Consider the following 21,773-nt stretch of genomic DNA (forward strand, 5'->3'; position numbering starts at 1 on the left):
CTCTGTGGTCAGAGACCTAAGCCACTAAACTATCCAGCAGTTCCCAAGTTCTGAGTACACGGAGACATATCTTTTGGACCAGCGGTTGGAAAAATTTTTCGGGCGGCATATAAGTCAGATGAATGAATGAATAAATAAAGAAATTTCCCAGCCAGAACGACCCTAGCTGCCACCCAAAAAAGAGTAACTTTTACAAACTCTGGTCCTGACCTGACCTGCCCCTGCTGATGGACTACAGAAGTCCTCTAAATGCTGTATCTTGTCATTTCTCAGTACTCACAAAACTACTCAGGAGCTGCAATACTAACTTGGCAGTTTTGGGTCATCTGGGTGCTATCCTGAGTCTTAGGGCTGTCATTCTTGTTGCCAAGGTCCTTCTGGGAACTCTGTGCTCGCAAGTGCACCATCACCCATCCCAACATGCTTCGTAGTTCTTCCATTCGCTCTATTATCTAAAGTCAAAACAAACATGAATAAGAAAGACAGACAGACCAGAATTCTTTAGTGGGGCTCGAACAACTCCAGCACACCAACACTTTTTTCAAAGATAGAAACTTTTCATCACTTGACCCTGAAGAGCAGAAAGGAGGATGCAGCTGAACCTCATTTGAATGCACATGCATTAGTTGCTTCTATTGTCCGGATTTCATTTACCTGTACATCACTGTAGCAGTAACTGAATGAATTAAAAATTTACTGGGAAGCCTATCTCACTGGATATCTCTAAGCCATGGATGGTGGTTCATGGCTCCATCATGTGCTCAAACTAGTTTGTTGCAAGGAATTCTTAAATGTTTTAAAATAAGTGTATTGCAGAAAATATGAAATCTCGGGTTGTACCAAAGTTTATACGCTCCGTAAGTGTTCAGCCTTCCTTGCTGGATGATACCAACTTATTAATGGAACCTGACCACATGTAAAGAGGTTGCTTAATGGAGCAAAACACAGTTCTAACTTCCAATTTGCATTCTGGAGAATACATCAGCCTCTGAAAATGTGCATTTATGGAAACTCACCAGCTACTTTTCCAATGCTTGGGGAAATGCATATTGAAATTAAATGGCAAACATTCAATGAATCTGCCAAAAGGAACCAAGAGAAGGCACAAGTAAAGCCAAGAAACTAGCTAAATGTCAAAACAAAAGATCCAGATTTTGTGTACCCTCTTTCTAAAGGCCAACAGAAAGAAGTTAGCAGTGGCAGGGTCATTCCACAGAATCTTCCAGGCAAGGTACTGACACACAGGTTAGGTCTCCCACCAGAACAGTTCCCATAGAAACAAAAGATGGTCACCTCAGCTTTCAGCCACCAGTTCAGAAGGGCACTCGCTTTGCCCATATCTATACTATGATCCAATTATCCTGCATCTGGGCTCAAAGGCTTATCCCCCAAATGATATTTCACATATGCTGAACAGATGCATCTCATGGCTTCTCACACTTACTATCTCTCTCATGTAATGCTCCTTGGTCACCAGCTCCCATCCTAGTGCTGCCAGCTCCTCAGACTCCTGAAATTTAGTCTCCATATTATTTTCCATATCCTCCCACTGAGCCTCTGTCAGATGCTGGGCACTCAGACTCTCTGAGAAAATCTGTGCCCGAGTATTCTCTGTCCAGGAGCTAAAGAGTCAAAGAAAGGAGAGAAAACAATTACAAGTTGGCCAAAGAAAAAACATCTGAACACCTCACTAACCTGTAATCAAGTCTAGTTTTCAACTACTCTTCCAACTAAGTATCAATTTATTCATGTAGGCAACTCAGCTAATACCCTAATTCTGCAACTATAAGCAGACCACTTTTAAAAGGAAAAGACTGCTTGTTTCTTCTAATACAAATGTGCCTCAATCTACTTATGATAGATTACTTGCTTCTGTTTTATAGCTTATTAACTAAGGTACAGCACAGCTTTGTGTATATATCTTAAGTCATGCATATAGTTCTGAAAATTTTGCATGCTTTTGGGGTATTATTGTAAGAGAATCAAATCAGATTGTTGTGCTCTGCTGCGTTTAAATGTTTCTTCAGTATTGATTTTATTACCATTTTAAATATAATACTTGTTTAATTCTTTCTTAATGTTTATATACATATTGTTTTTAACTTTTAAATAATGACTTAAGCAGCCTTGGGTCCTTTTAAAGAGAAAGATGGGGTAAAAATATTTTAAATAAATAAATAAGATAAGGAAATTCTCATTTGCCTTAAGATGTGATTTGATCCTAAGACCAATTCAACCGTATGCCTATTTTGTACTGTACTGTTTCAGCCTCTAGATGGCACTATCTAATAATAATATATACAGTAACAATAGTTAGACACATGGTTAATATGACTGGAAAGATGGATGACACATTTTTTCAGTTCATGTTTCAGTACGAAGATATTCAATGTGCATTTCCCTGACTTAAATATAAGCTGAAATGATGGACCTTGAAATCCATGGTTTGCAAGAAAGGAAAAAAATTCATTTATTTGAAATCAAGCATACAAAGTTACATAATTTTTTTGGGGGGGTGGAAATGTTCACAAAACCACTTTTTGTGGAATTACTGTTTGGAAAATTACAGTGGAAAAGGCACACATTTAAGAAAATAAATATAAAAATACACATCCTTTGAAAAATATACAGAAAAAGTAGGTACACATTTTTCAGCAGGAAAAAAAAATGCAATCTGATGTTGCCATGAACTTGACTGCTAAAGTGAGAGACAGGAGGAGAATTTAATGTTACCTGAACCTGAAATACAGTAACAAGCCCTATTAAGGGGCAGCACTGAGGGGTGTCTCATAGTAAAAAGCGACAATAGTTTTTGTGCTTGCTAGCTACTAAGAGCTGCTTCCACTCTGGCAAAAGAATTACACCAGAAGCACTGCTATGTAAGAATTTTTGTGCAACCTATGTGCAAACTACTATGCCTGGCCCGAGCATGAAAACATACACCGAGAATATATCCAGGGAATCTGCAGCCAGTCAGAGTTTCCCAGCAGGAGTTCCTGCAGCAGTCATTAGCCGTGACAGGATGCCCATTCAAGCTGCATACAATTCCTGACCAAGAAGTACCTTTGTGGGGAATATTCTATCAGGATTGAAAATTCTATCAGGATTGAAAAGCTTGACTGCCTTTGTAATGGATAACAAGGACTTCTCCCAGATATGAGATTAGAAACAAGATCTTTTTACTAGCTCAGAGGAAGATGAGTAAGTGTCTAAGATCAGAGCTTGGAGGTAATGCATTACAAATGATAATATCGTACATCACCTAGAGAGGAGCAAAGGCATAACAATCACCCATTTGCCAATACAGTGGTGCCTCGCTTAACGAGTGCCTCGCTCAACGATGAATTCACATAACGATGGCCTTTGCTGGAAATTTTGCCGCCTCACCTAACGATGTTTCCTATGGGGGATTTTCGCATAACAATGTTTGGGACCTTGCTTCACTAAACGATGACAGTTTTAGGTCCCCTGTTTCGCTTAACTTTTTTTTGATAGCCCTGTTTTCGCTATTTTAAAAATATTCTAAAATGTTTAAAAATGTTTTAAATGCTTGGAATCATTAGTGCACCTAATGAAACCTTCGTTAAAGTAATTTGGCTTCGTTCTGAGTCTTTTTGAATTTTTGGTGTTTTTTTTTCACCATTGAAATGTATTGAATAGGCTCCTACTGGAACGGATTAACCGGTTTTCAATGCATTCCTATGGGAAATGGTGTTTCGCTTAACGATGTTTTCACATAACGATGTTTTTAATGGAACCAATTAACATCGTTATGTGAGGCACCACTGTAATGCCAATAATGGCAATGCCATTAACCTTGTCTGTAAAGAGTAACATTTACTCACTGCTTTCTTGTTACTTGTTGAAACAAGGGAATTTCTCCAAATTTGGGGATATTTCCTTACTTTTTAAAAGGATTTTTAAGGTACTAAAAAGCAAGGAGCAACATAATGTTAAACTTGACTTTTCGAAAGGGCAATATTATGGTAGCATTACAAGTTATCTCTCCACCCCGCCACAAGTAGTCAAGTCACTTAAATAATTGTTTTTCAAATATAACTTGCCAAAGTTTTTTTAAAAATATAGAATTTATCTAAGGATATTTCCAGGTTTTGGCTTTCAGTCAATTCAGAAACACCAAGTCCTCCCTTTGTGTTGTTCTCCTGGCACACTTCTTAAGGGGTAAGGCATGTTTTTGGTGAAATATGGCAGAAAATACAAGCAGTCAGGCTCACTGTAAACCTTTAGTATGTTATATTATATATGACATGTATTTCATATGTCTTGAATAAACTTCTAAAAACTGCAGTGTATTTCCTGTACAGCACAAATACATTTTGCACCTGGCAACCAGAGATCCTAGGAACAGAGAAAGGCTAGTAGAGGTTAGTGGCTTACATCATGGCCAAATAATCTCTAAAGAATTGCCGCAGCTGAACAGCCTGGTGCCCATGGACAGCATTTCCCGACACCACCTTCTGCAGATCCTTCCAAGCCTCCAGGATCTCAAGAATCCTTCTGGACTCATCAGACATTGGCAATAGGCAGCATTCCTCCAGCTGCGCAACTGCTCTCTCCAGCTCCTCAATATCACCTGACAGGTCAGACATATCACTCTGTGGAACACAAGACAGCTGGATTCAGACAGGTTAAAAAGGCAAAAGAAATGAATTTGGAAAGAGCCAGAGCACAATTTTGAATAGATTCCCATCACACAAGAGTCGAAGCCCTCAGTAACTTTTTAAATCTTACTTCTATCTCCTTCTGCTTTTCCAACAGCCCCTTCAGCTCCAATAAGTCTTGTTCACTCTTCACGGTGACAAAACTTTGCTCTGCCTGGATGATGTCTTGAGCCCATGCTTCTGCTCTGTCCCTCAGTGACTCCATCTGTGAAGTGATCCAGGCCAGCTGGGAACAGAACAAAACAAGGCAAAGTTTAAGTAGAGTAGGCTGTGACTCCAGTCACCTGATAATACTGTTATCCACTTTTCTCCATTATTCTGAATAACCATGCCAGATGCACAAGCCTTTGTTTGACCACAGATGAAAGGTGGCTTTCAAGCCCTGCATAAGTTGAATATTAATGTATTAGTTGCATTTATATCCTACCCTTCTTCCAATCAGTTTAGGCATCATTCTGCTCCAGCACTGTATCTTCATAGCAACCCTGTGAGATAACTCAGGCTAAGAGAGAATCAGTAGTTCAAGGGCCCCCGTTAAGTTTCCTGGCTGAGTGGAAACCTCAATCTGGATCTCCCAAATTCCAGTCAAATACTGTAACTACTCCACCAGACTGATATGTCCAGCAAATAGCCAGACCACATTTTAATAGATTCCCATCACACAATCTCCCACTGTGACTGGGGTTGTTTAGATAACTGTCTTTCCTTAACTGCTCAGTAGCAACCCCTTTATTATCAGAGGATTCAGTGCTTTACAAAATCACAGCTTGTATAGAAGGGCTTCAGTCTCTGGCACATCTCAGCTAGGTTTACAGAAGACGCCTGACTGAATCCCTGCGGAGATTCTGTTAGCCAGTTTAGATGATACTGATGCACCAGTGATCTAACATGACAAAAGGCAGCTTCAGGTATTCCATGCATGTTTCAGGCAGTAGTGGGACAAACCAAACAAGAAGAGCAGCAACTGAGGAGCACCAATAGACATTATACCCTTGAGCAGGTGGACATTCCATCTCTGTGAAACAAAATCCACTTCTGGGATTTTTTTCTCCAATGTCAAAAGCACAACTACCATTACCATCTTTACTTTAACCATTAAGAAAGACAGTCTTTCCAGCACATGGCAGATCCAACACATCTTACCCTAGTTTCCTCCCCATCTGTCAAGGCCTGCGGGCTCTCTACCTGGGTGGTTCCCTCACTGGCCCACTCCTGTTCCTTTACCACATTATTTAGCATCTCCACAGCTTCCTGAAGCTCCTCCAGGGGCCTGCTCATGTGCTCACTGCTCAGCTGTTGAGCATTCTCGGCTAGGAGAAGGTGCAAGGACTCCTCGGAACTGTGCCGATTAGGCACTGCCTAAAACAGAAATAAGTACACAAAACAATTTTGGGTGAAATCAATACAGATCATCTGATTAATCTTGACAGCAAGCCTGTGGTCAAATCACCATTATTCCCATGTTACAGAGGTGGAATTTGATACTGAAGGATATTAATATTGTTAAATCTGCCCAATAATAATAATAATGGCAAAAACTCAAGTGTGAATCTGACCAAAGGACAAGAGTCCACTGGGAGACCTACTCTGTGGCAGTGGTGGTAGTGATGGAATTCCTCTATGCCACTGTGTTTGCACGGAGTGGTCTGGCAGAGCTCTTTTGAGCAGTCAAGGGCCTATTACATGCTGGCCCATTAGAAGAGAATGCAGAACCTCTCTACAGGTCACTGTGAAGACCCTGCACAACTTATTGCAGGCACAATTGCTTGAATCTGTTCTGACTTGCATGCTATAGATGATACAGGGGGCTTAGTAAATGTAACTTTGGCCTCTGCTTCTCTTGTGTCAAAGGGTAAGTTTTAGTTTTTTGCAGCTGAAGCATGTGGACAGGACTGTTGGAGAGGTGAAAAGCCACCATATGTCTATTGGACACTTGCCCTTCCTGGTTTATAAAAGTTGCCAGAGGGGGACTGGCTCTATGGGTAGGAGGAGTGGTGATTGTCTTCTTGCAACAGAGCAAGATCCCAGCATGCTTAAGGGGGCAATAGCAAGACCACTGTTGAAAAAGCCCTCCTTGAATTCCATGGTACAGTATTAGATAATTACTGCCAGTCTCTAATGTTCTACTCCTGGGCAAGGTACTGAAGTGTGTGGTGGCTTTTCAGCTCCGTGGAGTCCTGGATAAAACACTTTTTTCCTAGTCCAGGATTATCTAGATCTATTTTAATCTATGCTCAAACCTGGTTATGGAACACAAACAACTTTGGTCACCTTGGTGGATTACCTGCATTGGGAACTGGACAGGAAGACTATGTTCCTGGACCTCCCAGTGGCTTTTGATACTATCAACCATGATATCCTTTTGGTCTGTCTCTCTGGGATGGGACTTGGAGGCAGTGTTTTAAAGTGGCTCTGGTCTTTCTTGTAGGAAATAACTGAGCAGGTGGTGTTGGGGGATTTCTATATGATGATTGGGCCACTGATCCACGGTTCCCTCAAGTTTCTGTCTTGTCCCCCATACTGTTTAACATTTGCACAGATCCACTGGCACTGGTTGCCCATGTGTCTGGGGATTGGTGTCACCAGTATGTGGATGACACTCAGCTCTATTACTCCTCTCCATCTAAATCCAAGAAAACTGTTTCAGTTCCAGATCTCTGTGTCATGTCAGTAATGGACTGGGTGAGGTTGAATACACAAAATCCAGACAAGACAGGGGTGCTTCTGGTCAACTGAAAGGCAAGTAAGGCAACAGGGATCCAGCCTGTGCTGGATGGATTTATGCCCCCCCTGAAAACACAAGGGGGGATCTTGGATTCATCACTGAGTCTGGATGCCCAAGTTTCCAGACCAGAAATGTACCTTCACAGTCGAAATTACCACACTAGCTGTGCTTGTTCACGGAGAGATCTGGATCTTACTAAGATGACACAAGCAATTGCATCCTGTTTGGACTACTGTAATGTACTCTGAATGAGGCTGCCTTTGGAAACTTCACCAAAATGCTGCAGCCAGATTGCTGACTGGGGCTAGTTACAGGGATTACATAACACCCGTCACAGCAGCTCCACTGGCTGCTGATCTGTTTCTGGGTAAAATTCCAAGTACTAGGCTTTAACCTACAAAGCTCTAAATGGCTTTGGTCAAAGCTACCTCAAAGATTCATCGAAGCTACCAACAGGCAGCGGAAGACAGGAGGGCCTGGTGTGCTCTCGTCCATTGGGTCACAGAGAGTCGGACATGACTTAACGACTAAACAACAACCTCAAAGATTGCATCCCTCTTTATGAACCTGCCCAGATGTTAATATCATCACCTTTCTCTCAGTCCTAACACCCTCACAGGTTCATTTAGTGTGCATATGGAAGGGCCTTCTCTTCCAGACTCAGAAACTCCCTCCCACAAGAGGCCAGACTGGCCCTGTCTTTTTTGCTGTCCTTCCACAAGCAGGTGAAGACCTTCCTCTTCAGGCAAACTCTCTCTTAGAGACTGGCTGCGTAATATAGTCAACATGTTGAACTGAAGGTGGGATGAGGTCAGTAGCACTGGGCCCTGCACTCCCAACTGCTGCTCTAGCATCAAATAAAGCTAAAAAGCTGCAGTTCTTTCTTCAGTTTGTGGACTCCTGTGTATCTTGCCTGCAAATACAATTCTGCCTCTGAAGGACTTCTGGGCCTTCAGATCAACTAGTAAACAGGGCATATAGACAGTGAACATCATATGTTAAAAGAAGAGCAGCTTTTGTTGTGGAAAGCAGAATCCAGCACACAAGCTGAATATTGTCCACTGCTGATTTAAACAAATATTCACAATTCTGACATCAGCAGAGGTAAAATTTATTACACATGAAGAGAGGCAGTAAAAAAACATCCTAGGAGTTATAACTTTAAAATCTTCTTAGTACAAGAGTGTCTTCAGTTTCCCATGAAAGAGGAATGGATTTCAACTCGGAAAGGATTCTAGTCAAGGCATCAAAACAGGAAAGGCTGTGCTCCTTGAAGGTCCTCAGCAAATATCTGAGGTAGCACCTATAGCAAAGCCCCTGTCATCTGCCTTAATTTTTTACAGGACACTAATTTCTGCCACATTTAAGAAGACCACTGGTAGTGAACTTTTTTTTATACATTTTAATAAGTAGCCTGGATTTTAAAATACCATTTTGGCCTTGTCACCAGCAATGCCCACAGTTACAGTCTGTGGCAGAATACAGCTGTGAAATACTTCTGCTCTCCATTGTAATTTGGATGCCATAACCATAGTGAAACCAGGTTAATCTAGAAAGATGAGTAATACACACTATTCCTTAATCACAAAACCATCCACAATGCAATGCATCTGAAAGGATTATTGAAAGCTGAGTTATGTCTGAGCTAGATGGCAAAGCCCAAGCAATGACATAATTCAGTTGATGAGTCTACTTAAAATGAGAAATATGTATTACCAAGACCAAGCATGCGCTGAGGAAGTAACGCTAAACCAAGATATGTCAGATCTTCTCACTATTAGAAGAGAGATCTCTGGCTCTATAAATTTGATCTCTGATGCACTGATATAACACTGGGAATTAATATGCACATGTCATGTTCTGTTTTCTATTCCACTCAGTCTCACTTCTTCTTGCCCCCATTCTCACACTTGGTCCCACTTCCACAACATACTTTACATGTAAACCTGTAGGCCAAATATTGTACTCCATGCCTAGAATGTTACTGCTATTCACATAAGACTTGTGTAACTTGCTGTGACTAATTGATAAGGTACCAGGACACACCTTGATTGCACAGTTTGTGCATAATCATGCACAGACTGAAATGTGCCACAACCCTTCACCAGCCGTTCGCAACTAGCCACAGCCAGTTAAGCAAACCTCAAATGAACAGTAATAGGATTTTGGCCAGTGTGTCCAAAAAAGTGAACTGGAATCCACAAAAACCTATACTGAAATAGATTTATGTTAAGGGTGCCAAGTATTTTGCTTTTGGCCCTTGACACAAAGAAACTGAAACCGCACTGCCTGCCTCCTTGTTCTTTCCTTCTCCAACCAATCCTTTCCCTCCTTCTCACCTGCATTTGGTTCTTCTGATTTAGCATCTCTTCCAGCTGTACATTTTGCAAGAACTCCATTAAAATCAAAGAATCATGCAAGCCTAATGATCGCTGCTGAAGGTTGTCCTGCACATGGCCCAGCCTGGAAAGAAAATGCGACATCTAAGTAGGATATCCTATAAAATGAGGAGAAACTCACTCAAATGATTCAACAAACAGAAAAATTGGTTGGATGTGGAACATACATCTACAGCGGGAGCGAGGATCATTGTATGAGGCCCCTGAAGACTGTTTTCCCAGCTCCTGGAGATACCCCATAAATCAAAATTTTATTTTGAAAGGAGCAGTGAAGAGGGAGAGGAGTGGAGAGAATTGTGCCTCCATATGCAATTCTCGTCTAAAACAAGGATCCCAGGCATATTGTTTTAGCAGAAAAAAAACAGTTGGGTTTTTTTTTTGCGTCCAGTCACTTCTTATTTGACAAAAGGATCTGGTGCAACTTGAAACAGGTCCAGGAGTGTGGGAAATGATTCTCAGATACTTTTGAAGTTGTTCATTCTGAGACATAATTTCCGTAGGGATCATGTTTAAAATTGCTCTCGCAGTTCACTTTACCCTATCTGATTTTGTTGCCTGCATGTTTCCTCCAAATCATCCCTTCCCAGAGAAATATGGTTTTCTCTTCCTCCTTCGAGGAACCCTGGCCTACTGCTCCTTCCCATGCCACTTCCATGCAGAAAATACCCTCGAGGGCCTCAGAACTCACTTTTCCTTTACTCGTTCCATCTTCTTCTGAATCATTGCTGCCGCTGTGCGTTCTGAAGAGGCTTCCATCTGCATCTCTTCCTGCAGGGCTTGGAGCTTCATACTCCAGGTCCCAGCCTGGTTTGCCAAGATGCCAATCTTCTGTAGCTCCCCACGGAGACCATCAAGGTTTTTCGCTGCTTTTGGCTCAGAGAGCAAGTCTGTCACTGTTCCTAGCCAACATTCAGCCTCCTCCAGTTCCCCAACCAGTCGCAGGGCCTCCAGTGAAAAAAGAGCAGCCTTAGCAAGACAGTTGTGTACCCTGGATTTGACAGACACTGTCCCAGCACTGTTCTCATTATTACAGCGTATCTGCAGGCGGAAGCATTTATTAAATTCCAAGGGATGGGTTTCTAATTGTGGGAGAAAATGGGACTCTATACAAGGAATGTTGCTTTTAAGAGCAAAGTTAGCATAAAAAAAAAGATTAAAGAAGGCAGAAGAGGAACACAGCGACGGAATTCAAGCCTTATAATTGTAAACTTTGTTACCTCTTATGACAATGGTTCCCAACCTGGGGCAATCCAGGTGTTCTTGGACTGCAGCTATCAGAGTGGCGCAGTGGTTAAACTGCTGTACTGCAGCCAAAAATGTGCTCACGACCTGGGGTTCAATCCCAGGTAGCCGGCTCAAGGTTGACTCTGCCTTCTATCCTTCTGAGGTTGGTAAAATGAGTACCTAGCTCGCTGGGGAGGCACTATGAGGCGGTATATAAGCAGCACGCTTTTATTCCTAGCTATGCTGGCCAAGGCTTTTGGGAGTTGCAGTCCAAGAAACATGTGTTAATGTTGGGAGCTACTGTCTTAATGACATCATACATTTCTTCACCTCCCTCTCACACTAATGGCTGCTACCAGCAAGAATGTACAGTATCACAGTATCAAAGTAAGTTAGATTACATCGACTACAACATAAAAGGTCACAGATGGGAAGGAAAGAACCTCCCCCCCCCCACTCACCATATCAATCTCCCTCAGAGCCACACCATTCTCCTGGTGCCTTCTTTTTAACTCTGCCCATAGATCTTCCAGCTCCTCAAAGGCTTCTTCCACTTGTGGACTCCACCTCTGGCCAGTATCCAGCAGCTGCTGTTGTTCCAGGGGGGAGGGGGAGGTATCACATATACATTATGTGCCATTAGTACACAGGAATTCACAGGAATATATAGACTTGACATACACAGTGTGTGTGATATTTTGTGTTCTTTGTATTCTTGCCAGAATCCTTGACCTCAGTGATTTATACTGTCTTGACAGCACAAGACTCCTCATCCAGGAACTGTTCAAGCCGTTGCAAAATCCCCTGCCATAGCCAAGAGCAAGACAAGGTCTCCAACATTTCCACAAAATATAGCCGTAAAAATAAGCCCTTTCCCTTGGAGAAGCAGAACACACATGCATAAAACACAGATGAAAAAAACAAAATTCACCCATTACTGGAAACAGTTAAATTTTGGGATGAGAAAGAAAACTGGCAGTTTCTCCTGAGCTTCTCACCAAGATGATCAGATGCATGCCTGGATGCCTCCCTCCACTGGGAAGGTTTGTGATAAGTCTTGTGATAAGGCTACCCAATCCCTACCACTCTAAACTCTCAGACCAAATTCTGCACTTGCTTTCTGCATACAAGAGCAGGTGAAGAGTCTGAACTGCACTGTTCTAGCAGTCAGACATCACCTCATCTACTTTGCCCTTTCCTCTGGGAACTTAATTCCAGAAGCTTATGGCTGTATAACCAAATGCCAACAAAATGCTTTTGAGGGCTTCCTGGAGGAAAGAAAGAGGTGCAGGGCATAGGACACTGGTTTATGCTCCACAGCATAAAATCATCTCACATGTACAGGAACACAACTGAAACTGCCTGAAAATTCCTCCTTGTCTCAGCTGGGCAGGAGAGAAATGTTTCAGTTCCTCATTCTTGTCTGAAAGCAATGGACAAGAAAGAATTTATATCTCTTGTATGTAAGAGCAATTGTCTGTCTAGTTCAGTGCTATCTACAGCAAGCTTCCTCAACTAGCACTCCTCTGATTTGTTGCTACTTTTTTGCAAGGGGCTCCCTTCAAATGATTTACCCTACACTTGCATTCTCATCCAGTCCTGTTGTCCCTGTCAGGACACACTGTGGCCATATAAAAGATGCATTGTATTGTGACATGGAAGTGCCAGCAGAAAAGGATCTGAGTTTAGAAAAAGGGGACTACAGTTCCCAAAATCCTGTGCCTGTGATAGTTGAGTAATTCTGAGAGTTGTAGTCCAAAAATGTAGCTTTCCCAAACTCTGGTCCTTTCTCCTTCATCCCAGTGGCAGCTTAATGGCAGCCTGGGAAAAAAAAACACAACACCCTAGTGTCACTACAACCGCAAGGAAATCCAGGCTTGCAGGGTGAGAGAGACCCTTGGGAGTTCCATGGAGCTTATGGAGAGACATTACCCCATCAGCAGCTTGGCAGACATCCTGAGGGTGTGCCTTCTGTTGGGGCACATCTTTCAAAGCGTTTGACTGCCTGAGAAGCTTCCTCCTCCTGCCAGAGACAGAGAGTTATGGTGAGGTCATACCTTCTGATTCATCATTTGAAACAACCACTGCATTATTAAATACTATAGACAGAGAGAAGGGGACGGGTGGCATGTTTATATCATTTGAGATAACCCTAACACTTTTCAGTGGAGGTATTTAATATTCTATATACTCACAGAGAACTCCTTCTCCAGGTGTGAATACTTACATAGCCAAAATGACCCATCTGTGCCTAAGAACTGAGGCATTCACAGGCCTAGGGGAACCCAAACATTTGTAGAAATAGAGGGGGGAAAAGAGACCCCCCCAAAATAGATCAATAAGGACCACATGCTCAGTACCCACAGAATGTGAACTAACACCATGGGGATGGAACAGAACCTCCTATAACAGTACATAAAAGGTAAAGGTTCCCCTTGACAATTTTTGTCCAGTCGTGTTCGACTCTAGGGGGCGGTGCTCATCCCCATTTCCAAGCCATAGAGCCAGAGTTTGTCCAAAGACAATCTTCCGTGGTCACATGGCCAGTGCGACTTAGACACGGAACGCTGTTACCTTTCCACCGAAGTGGTCCCTATTTATCTATTTGCATTTGCATGCTTTTGAACCGCTAGGTTGGCGGGAGCTGGGACAAGCGATGGGAGCTCACTCCGTCGCGTGGATTCTATCTTATGACTGCTGGTCTTCTGACCCTGCAGCACAGGCTTCTGCTGTTTAGCCCGCAGCGCCACCACGTCCCTTATAACAGTACATAGCTGGCAGGTAAACAACACTCAGTGTGTTTGCACTCCAGATTTAAACATTTTGTTGCAGGTCACACTTGTGTTCCTCTGGAAGCTATTAAGTCCTGTGGCTCTACCTAATGATTCAGATACTTTTTCATGGAATTCCCAGAATGTGCCCACAAAGGGTTTGGTTTGGTAGGAGTGCTACCAGTACTTTCCAGACTGACTTCTTTCCATGGAGCAGTTCCTTTGCCGAGAAGAAGGAAGAGATTTTCTGCCCACACAGACTTGTTGCCAAGCAACAAAGCAGATCCCAACAAGCACTCTGCCTGGGCACTCCCACCACCTCCATTTTTCTCACCCTTTCCCACACTGATCTGTTCAGTTCTCCCCTTCTCCTCGCTCCACTGCTGGAAAGGCACCAGACATACCTATGCCTCCTACTCCCGCTGCTGTTGGCCTCCTTCACAGTTGAATCTGAGTTGCCTTCCTGGCCTCCCAAACACTCTGCCATGTTTTCTAGGACGTCTTTCTGAACCTAAAAATTTTGGGAGCAGGGCAGGAGGAAAAAGAACAAAAGAGTCACTGCTCACAATTCTGTCATTAAGTACAATGAAACTGGCTGGGACTTTGACAGGACCATCTCTGTTGGGACCCAAAGGATTACAGAACCCATTTTTGGTGATCTGCTCAGGCCCCTATTCAGACACTACTTACCTATTCTCACCAAGAGACTTAGAGGAGAACACAGAGAGTGAAGTAATTGTGGAAGGGAGGCTCCTGTTCATTGTCTCCTCACAAGCAAGAAACCTGGGAAACTGGAGTTCTTGTTGACATGGATTGCTTACATACAGACAGACACCTCACTCTCCATGTGGTGGAAGCAACAAAGAAGTCTGCCTTCAAGGGAGTGAGACTACACACTCCCCTCTGAGCACACTGGAGAGACTTGGATAAGTAAAGACTGAATAGGGCTTAAACAATGTTCCACAGAGGATCAGTGCCAGGTATTTTGCGACCATGGGTGTTTCGCACTCTCCTCTTGTGTCATCTGGTTGCAGGAAAGCAAGACAATAAGAGGAGGAGAGTGAATAAAAATCAACGATTTTCTAAAAATCAAATTGATTTAAATGGTGATTTAAATTTTAAAAAATGATTTTTGTTTAAATTGTAAAAAACCCTGATTTTTAAAATTTACATCATAATTTAAATTGTGATTTAAATCAATTTGGTTTAAATCAAATCCACTCTGAAGAGGAGTTTGCTACTTCATTCCTCTTCTCTCTTTTCCTCAGCTCTTTTGTAGCTGGGATTAAGTACCCTGAGAATGAAGTGTGTTCTGGAGACCGGAAAAGCAACTGGACCATCACTTAGGAATTACCAGCTACTTTCTCTGTTGCTTCTGGACAGCAGCGTGGCAGCCATGAGTTACAAGCAACATTTGTTGTTTATGTTTATGTGCTGTCAAGTTGGAACTGACTCATAGCGACCCTAACAGGGCTTTCAAGGTAAGTGAGGTACTTAAGAAGTGTTTTTACCAGTTCCAATCCCCCAATGGTTTCCATGGCTAAGTGGGGAATTGGAACCCAGGCTTCCTGAGAATTAATCCATCAGTCTATTCACTTACACCACAGTGGGTATCTACAAACAACATAGCTATTATAAAAATGTGCTTTTTGATAATTAGAAGAGAATAAAGTAGAATTTTAAAAGTAACATGATGAGTAGGGAAAAATTACTTTATTGACATAACAAGTAATATGTTGTAGTTGTCTTTTAAATTTATTTGTAAAGAGAACCTTTAAAGGTATTTTAACAGGACTGTTTTGAACGTTGATGTCATTTTAAAAATCAGTGCTAGTCCTTTTATTTAATAAACAGAAAAGTAACAAAGAATCAATGAGTAGTGGGATGAGGCATTTCCTAATTACTTTTCAAATACTATGACTAGTGATAAAAGCTAATTTTTTTTTAAAAAAACTATCTTTCTAAGCTCTGCTCCAGACAACTCAAAAGTAAAGAAAACCATGCACATTAGCTCCATTTTCTCATCAAAGTCCTACACTTTTAGGGCATGATCAAATAGCAAGAAAGGATTGCAACAGATTGCACAGGAAAGCATGGTTTTACCAATAGCAACCATCCTTCGAGTTACTCTTCCAACCATCAGAGAATCATTCCAAACCAGCCCCTAAAAAGAGCAGTCCTGCCACTGAGCCAAAGAAGTCCAGCCTGGGCATGGACTGGGGTCTGGTTGGAACACTGTTGCTCATATGTCATGTGATTGCCAGTAAGTGGCTTGCACCAGACCATGCGACAAGCTGTTCAAAATGCAAGCAATTTTCCCATCTGATTGCACCCCCAGTCACACAAAATTATATATATATAAAGGTAACAGCAATACTAGCCTATTTTGTTTCTTGTGATACTCTTGCCACTAGTTCAGGCCACTATAGGAAGGAAGGAAGGATACTATAGCCATTTGAGACAAACTGAAAAGATTAATTTGTCCCCATGGATTCATGTACAATATATTTTCTCCAGAGGTTTATTAAGCACGAGTTTAGCTTTGCAGACTGAGGACCTGACTATGTACAGAGTTTTTCCACATTAATGCTGGTTTCAAATCATGTTTCCAGCAGTCTAGTACTCATAGTGGCTCCTTTCATCCTCAGAAAGACACAGCTGGTGGGGCTCTAACCCCAAGTATCTGAAGCTACTTAGATTAGGGGAAAGGTAAGAAGGCAAAAGAAGAGGCAGGTCTACCCAGAAGACAGCAACAGAGGGTCAGCAGCCTGTCTGGACCACAGAGAGGCATCCTCACCCCTTCACTGTTGTCAGCACATCTACTGCCCTGTGCTGCCCAGGACTACTGCCATTGCAGCTGCTGCTGCACAATCACTGCTCTTTCCTCACCTTCCAAACTGACATACAGTGGTGCCTCGCAAGACGAAAGTAATTCATTCCACGAGTAGCACTGTCTTGCTAAATTTTCGTCTTGCGAAAAGCAGTTTCCCATAGGAATGCATTGTAATGCAATTCCTATGGGAATCTCACAAGAAAATCAATTATTTTCTTCTTGCGAAGTATGGCCATAGAAGAAGCCATCTTGCGAGTCACCAACATGATCGCAAAAACCATTTGTCTTGTGGGTTTTTCGTCCGGCGAGGCATTCCTCTTGCGAGGCACCACTGTATTGGCTATTTGATACAAGAAAGCAGGCATGTTCCAGAAAGCAGGAAAAAAAGTGATCCCAGCTGAATCAGAGCAAAATAAAACCACTACTATTAACGGAACAAAAAGAGACAATTCCCCACTGCAAATACTTGATTTCATACCAGACTTCCTAGGGCTAAGCTCTATGTCATGTAGTTGCCAGTTTTTAACTTAGTTTTATCTATGCTAAATCCAATGCAAGCTGTAGAGTAAATAACCAGTGCAGATGCCCCCTTAATTACATGGATCAATTATATGCAAGGCCCTAGGAGATCTGGAAGCATCGTCCTGGACACTCTGATTACCTGCCATGCTGATCTTTCTTGGGCTTCTGGCCTTGGATCGTTTGTAGTGCTGGTCATCTCTTGCTCACAACCTGGGGAATCAATCCATCTCCTTGTCAAAGGCAACAGTGAAGGCTTCTCACTCCTAAACAAGGGAGAGATTGCACATGTGAAACAATATTTTCCCCCGAAATGGTTTGGTAAGCAAATGGGGAAAATGGGCATGTGAAATAAAAATAAAGGGAAAGGATTTGTAAGACAGAAGAGGGGAAAAAACACAAATGAGAATTCCTGCAAAATATGCCCTTTACTGCCTTGAAACAATCCTGTGCCTTGAATCAACATTCTGAAGTATTCTCACGTCATACTGGGGCATCTTTATGTCATTCCTTAGAAAAGTAAAAGGGAAAGGGAAGGAAAGGAAAGGGAGGTTTCTAGAGCAGTTTACAAATGTCAACAACAATAACAGCCACCTAACTTGATACTATTTAAACAATGTCCCCAATGAAGACTGCCCCTTAAACCTTGCTTCCTATGCCTTCAACACCAGCTGGAAACATAGAAAAGTAGCAGCTGAGGGTTTGTTGGGGGGAATGATAAAAACTAAGTGCACAACAAAAAAGGTTATGAAATTCTTTGTCACCTTCCTATTAAAGGCACTCTAATAACAAACACTTGTTACTTGTTAAATATTGTTACTCTGAAGGAACAATTCATAGCCAAAAATCCTCTTAACGGAGGGGGAGATGAGAAGGTGGCACTCATCACGTACCTCCATAGTTCCTGGAGCTGGGCCCAACTCTCCTTGACATCTTGGTGCTTGAGAGACACTCGTGCTCCCAGGCTGGGGTGGAGGCTTGTGAGCTGGGACACAGCCACATCCAACATCTGGAGTGGATAAAGCATACATCCTGTGAGTGACAAGGAGGGACAACTGTCTATTTAACACAAGATTAAGTTTATGCACCACGCCAGATGAGCACCAAGCCAAGCACACTACACCAGCAGACCTTTTGGGCCTGACAGGATCTACTTTAGTAACTGCTGACTGATAGCAAATCCAAGCAGTTGGCTCACCATATAATTTCACAGATCACAAACTGCACTAGCCTAACTCAGGCAATGTCCAAAGAAAAGTGTTAGTCCTTCAAGAGGAAGTGCATATTGGCAAAGCATTCGGTTTACTATTCCACAATCAATTATCAGCACTAAGACGATGCTGCCTTAAACCCAGTCCCCCCCCCCCCCCACAATACAAGTATGAGCATTCTGGACAAGCCCATTCCAGCAGCTGAGATTCGGGACAGCAACCACATAATGAGCATTTCAGCTGATTGCACGTTGAAGTGCAGGGCATCTTGTTAAACTCGTACACACTTAGGCCTTCAGCCTTTTACAACTCAGCCAATTACAAGGAGCTGGACATGATGAGAGTTGTAGTGCAACACATCTGGAGGCTACTGGCTGGGGAATACTATCTAAATTAAGGAAAGAGGAAAGAAGGGAAATCCTGAAAAGCCTAAAAGCCATTCTTCTCCTTTGCCTTTGTCACACTACTGCTCCTGGGGCCCAGTACTTACCATAACCTGGCTGGCAATATCCCTAACATCCAGGTCTGGGACGGCCTCAGGTTCTCTCTGCTTCCCTGTTGTACACAGGCTCCTCCACTACAACAGGAAAGACAGACTTTAATCCCTGAGACACCAGCAGCAATACAATCTTCGGCACACCCATCATGTATTTTTAGAATCTGTGCACTGGTTCCTGGATTTCTATTTGTTTGTTTACTTACTAATTACATTTCTGTTCTGCCTTCTTTTCCAGTTATCCCAAAGTAACAGACATGGCTCTCCTTCCCCATATTCTGTAGAGCAGGGTGTGAGAGAGTGAGTTTCCAATGAGTTTCATGGCTCAGTGGAGATGTAAACTTGGATCTCTCAAGACTGAACTATTAATACTTTAACTGCCATACCACTCTGGTCATGTGGACGACACAGAGGAAATTCTGTGAGTGCTCCTGATAGCAACACAAAAAAATTTCCCTTAACATAGTGAAAAAATTTTGCACCAGACCAAGATTTCTGGTCTTAAGAGTGACTTCTGAATCAGATTATATAATAAATTTTGCACGATAGGGCTATGCTTCTTCTAGCTTTGTAAGCATTTCAAGGTAGGGAAGGACATGTGCCTATAGTTACATGCTCAAAATGTGTGTGTGTGTGTGTGTGTGTGTGTGTCTGTGTGTCTGTGTGTGTGTGTGTGTGTGTGAGTGAGAGAGAGAGAGAGAGTGAGAGTGAGAGTGAGAGTGAGAGAGTGAGAGAGAGAGAGAGAGAGAGAGAGAGAGATTCCTGGGCTACATGACCAGCCTGCTAGATCTAGAGTAACACATGCCAATGCTACATGCTTGGTTGCCAAAGATGTCAGTGCAATGTGACACATCCTGCTGAAGTCAGCACACCCTCCTGGATGACCCAGTGCTGTCTTCTGCCAAATCTGCTTGCATGATGTGTTGGATTTGGACTGCAACCTTGGCCCTTCAGTACCTTGGCATGGATGGCTGCAAGGAGCACATCTGCTTGCTGGAGGAAGGCAGCTGCCTCCAGAGACAGTTGCAGGGTCTCATGATGTTCCTTCAGTGTTCCCTGGAGCTGTAGCCACCTGAGAGGATGGAAGGGCAGAAAGGAATGTAAAAGAAGAGGCAAGGAGATTATCTTCTGTGTCCTAATCCCATCAAATCAAGGGAATGCAGGCAGATGACTCTCCAGCATAGCTGAGGAAAATTACTTTTCGGACTACAATTCCCAGAATCCCACCCCACATTCTGGGATTTATAGTTCAGAATATCAGCACTTCCAAGCGGTGCTCTCCAGCCTATGTTGGTTACAGGCCCTATATGTCTGTTCTTCCATCAACTCATGCCCAGCTTACATCTTATTGAGGTGCTTGCGCCGAGCCACGATGCTTCTGCTCTCACTCTTGCCCTGCTTCTCAAGCTTGTGAGCCAGACTGTTTATTTCTTCATGCAAGGCCTGAAACTGCTGCTCCTCCTGAATTAAATGAGAGAGAAAGCAAGCAGCATAGGAGAAGGAAAGTAAGAAGCACATTCTTTAGAAGTATGGTCTCATACTATTGGCATTGCCCAATGAGCTACAACAGACTAAACCTTGCTCTCAGAAGTTGTTTTGAAAGTTGCTCAGGAACTTCCAATATTAAACATTTTTACAGTGCCTTTGAGTGATTCAAGTCTTTGCATACCTTATCCCAGAAAATCATGCAATAACAGTGATGTAGGCTAAGCACTATCATTATTATTCCCACACTGCAGATGGAATAGGGCCAGGCAAGGTCATAAAATGGTCTTAGTACCTGGCAAGGACACAGAATTAATTTTTTTGCTGTCACACCTTTCTCTCCCTTATGGAATGGAACTGACAACTAAACAAGGCTACCATTTGGATGCACCCACTGGGTCCCAAGAACATAGGCTTCAATCTATATATTTTAAGAAAATAGTTACAGAAAAATGGATAACCAGAAAGGAATTTAATATTAATAATTGTGTGCCATCAAGTCTATTCTGACTTATTTGTTGTCTTATTTATAGGCTGCCTTTCTCCTAATAAGGGGACTCATGGCAACCCTTCTCAAGGTTTTCTAGATAAAAAGTACATGAAATCATTTTACCACCTCTTTCTTCTATGCCCACTCTGGGACTGAACTGGAATACCTGGGTGTTGGGGTGTTGGAGTCCTCACTATGCCTTCCTGGAGAAGAGCAAATTCAAATTACACAGGCTGGCTATTCTTGAGGAGGGCATAGTGAGGAATCAAACATCATGGTACTCAAGCATTCTAGCTCAGTGGTCCCTCCCTCCCTCCCTCCCTCCCTCCCTCCCTCGCTTTCAACCAAAGATTTTCTTCATTTATTTTATTTATTTATTTATTGGATTTTTACCCCACCCCTCTAGACCATGTCTACTCGGGGCGGCTTACAATGTGAAAAATGATAATGATACTAAATATAATGCAAAGGCAATTTTCAGGTTGTGCAGCACACTTTAAGGTACAATACCCAAATACAGATGATTATTATATAAGCTATATATTGGCAGGAGGGGGGGAAACAAAAGTTAACAAACAAAAATCACCCTTGTTGCTCCTGCTTCAAGACGTTTTCCATTTCTCTTTTATTTTTTAAAGTGATGTAGTGTATATGTACTGTTCTAATACACTTTAAAAAGAACTGTTTAATTTGCCGAAGTCCTGAAGGAGCTCTCTCTTTAGGCTACCTCACAATACTGGCAAATTGACAGTGGGTTAACCTGGACTGAATAGGTTCCTATGCCATTTGGATGTGAGGACCTTCCAGTGACCCTATTTGTCCCACAATAACCCACTCTAGCAAAGCTATGTAGCCTGGTCCTAAGTATTGAACAATCGCACTATATATTTATAAGAAAGCCTATCATTTGACACTGATAAATTGGTAATAATAATATC

General features: G+C 42.5%; 1 protein-coding gene across 9 annotated transcripts in view; it reads right to left on the minus strand.

Moving 5' to 3' along the window:
* Positions 1-21,773, minus strand: part of LOC110074663 (uncharacterized) — a 57,686-nt gene that overhangs the window by 19,239 nt on the left and 16,674 nt on the right. For 7 of the 9 annotated variants that reach the window (XM_078383046.1, XM_072991799.2, XM_072991817.2 and 4 more), the window contains 15 exons: positions 20,203-20,321; positions 19,818-19,932; positions 18,855-18,941; positions 18,047-18,162; positions 17,296-17,419; positions 14,206-14,312; positions 12,963-13,053; positions 11,492-11,620; positions 10,495-10,751; positions 9,747-9,870; positions 5,826-6,041; positions 4,753-4,908; positions 4,399-4,616; positions 1,445-1,622; positions 309-452 (listed from right to left, as the gene is read on the minus strand). In XM_078383046.1, coding sequence (XP_078239172.1) covers positions 309-452; positions 1,445-1,622; positions 4,399-4,616; positions 4,753-4,908; positions 5,826-6,041; positions 9,747-9,870; positions 10,495-10,751; positions 11,492-11,620; positions 12,963-13,053; positions 14,206-14,312; positions 17,296-17,419; positions 18,047-18,162; positions 18,855-18,941; positions 19,818-19,932; positions 20,203-20,321 — 2,181 coding nt within the window. The remainder of the gene's footprint in view (positions 1-308; positions 453-1,444; positions 1,623-4,398; positions 4,617-4,752; positions 4,909-5,825; positions 6,042-9,746; positions 9,871-10,494; positions 10,752-11,491; positions 11,621-12,962; positions 13,054-14,205; positions 14,313-17,295; positions 17,420-18,046; positions 18,163-18,854; positions 18,942-19,817; positions 19,933-20,202; positions 20,322-21,773) is intronic. The other 2 variants (XM_078383048.1, XM_072991809.2) reach the window with 1 other exon arrangement.

Source organism: Pogona vitticeps, chromosome 1 (assembly GCF_051106095.1).
Source record: "Pogona vitticeps strain Pit_001003342236 chromosome 1, PviZW2.1, whole genome shotgun sequence".
Lineage (NCBI taxonomy): Eukaryota > Metazoa > Chordata > Lepidosauria > Squamata > Agamidae > Pogona > Pogona vitticeps.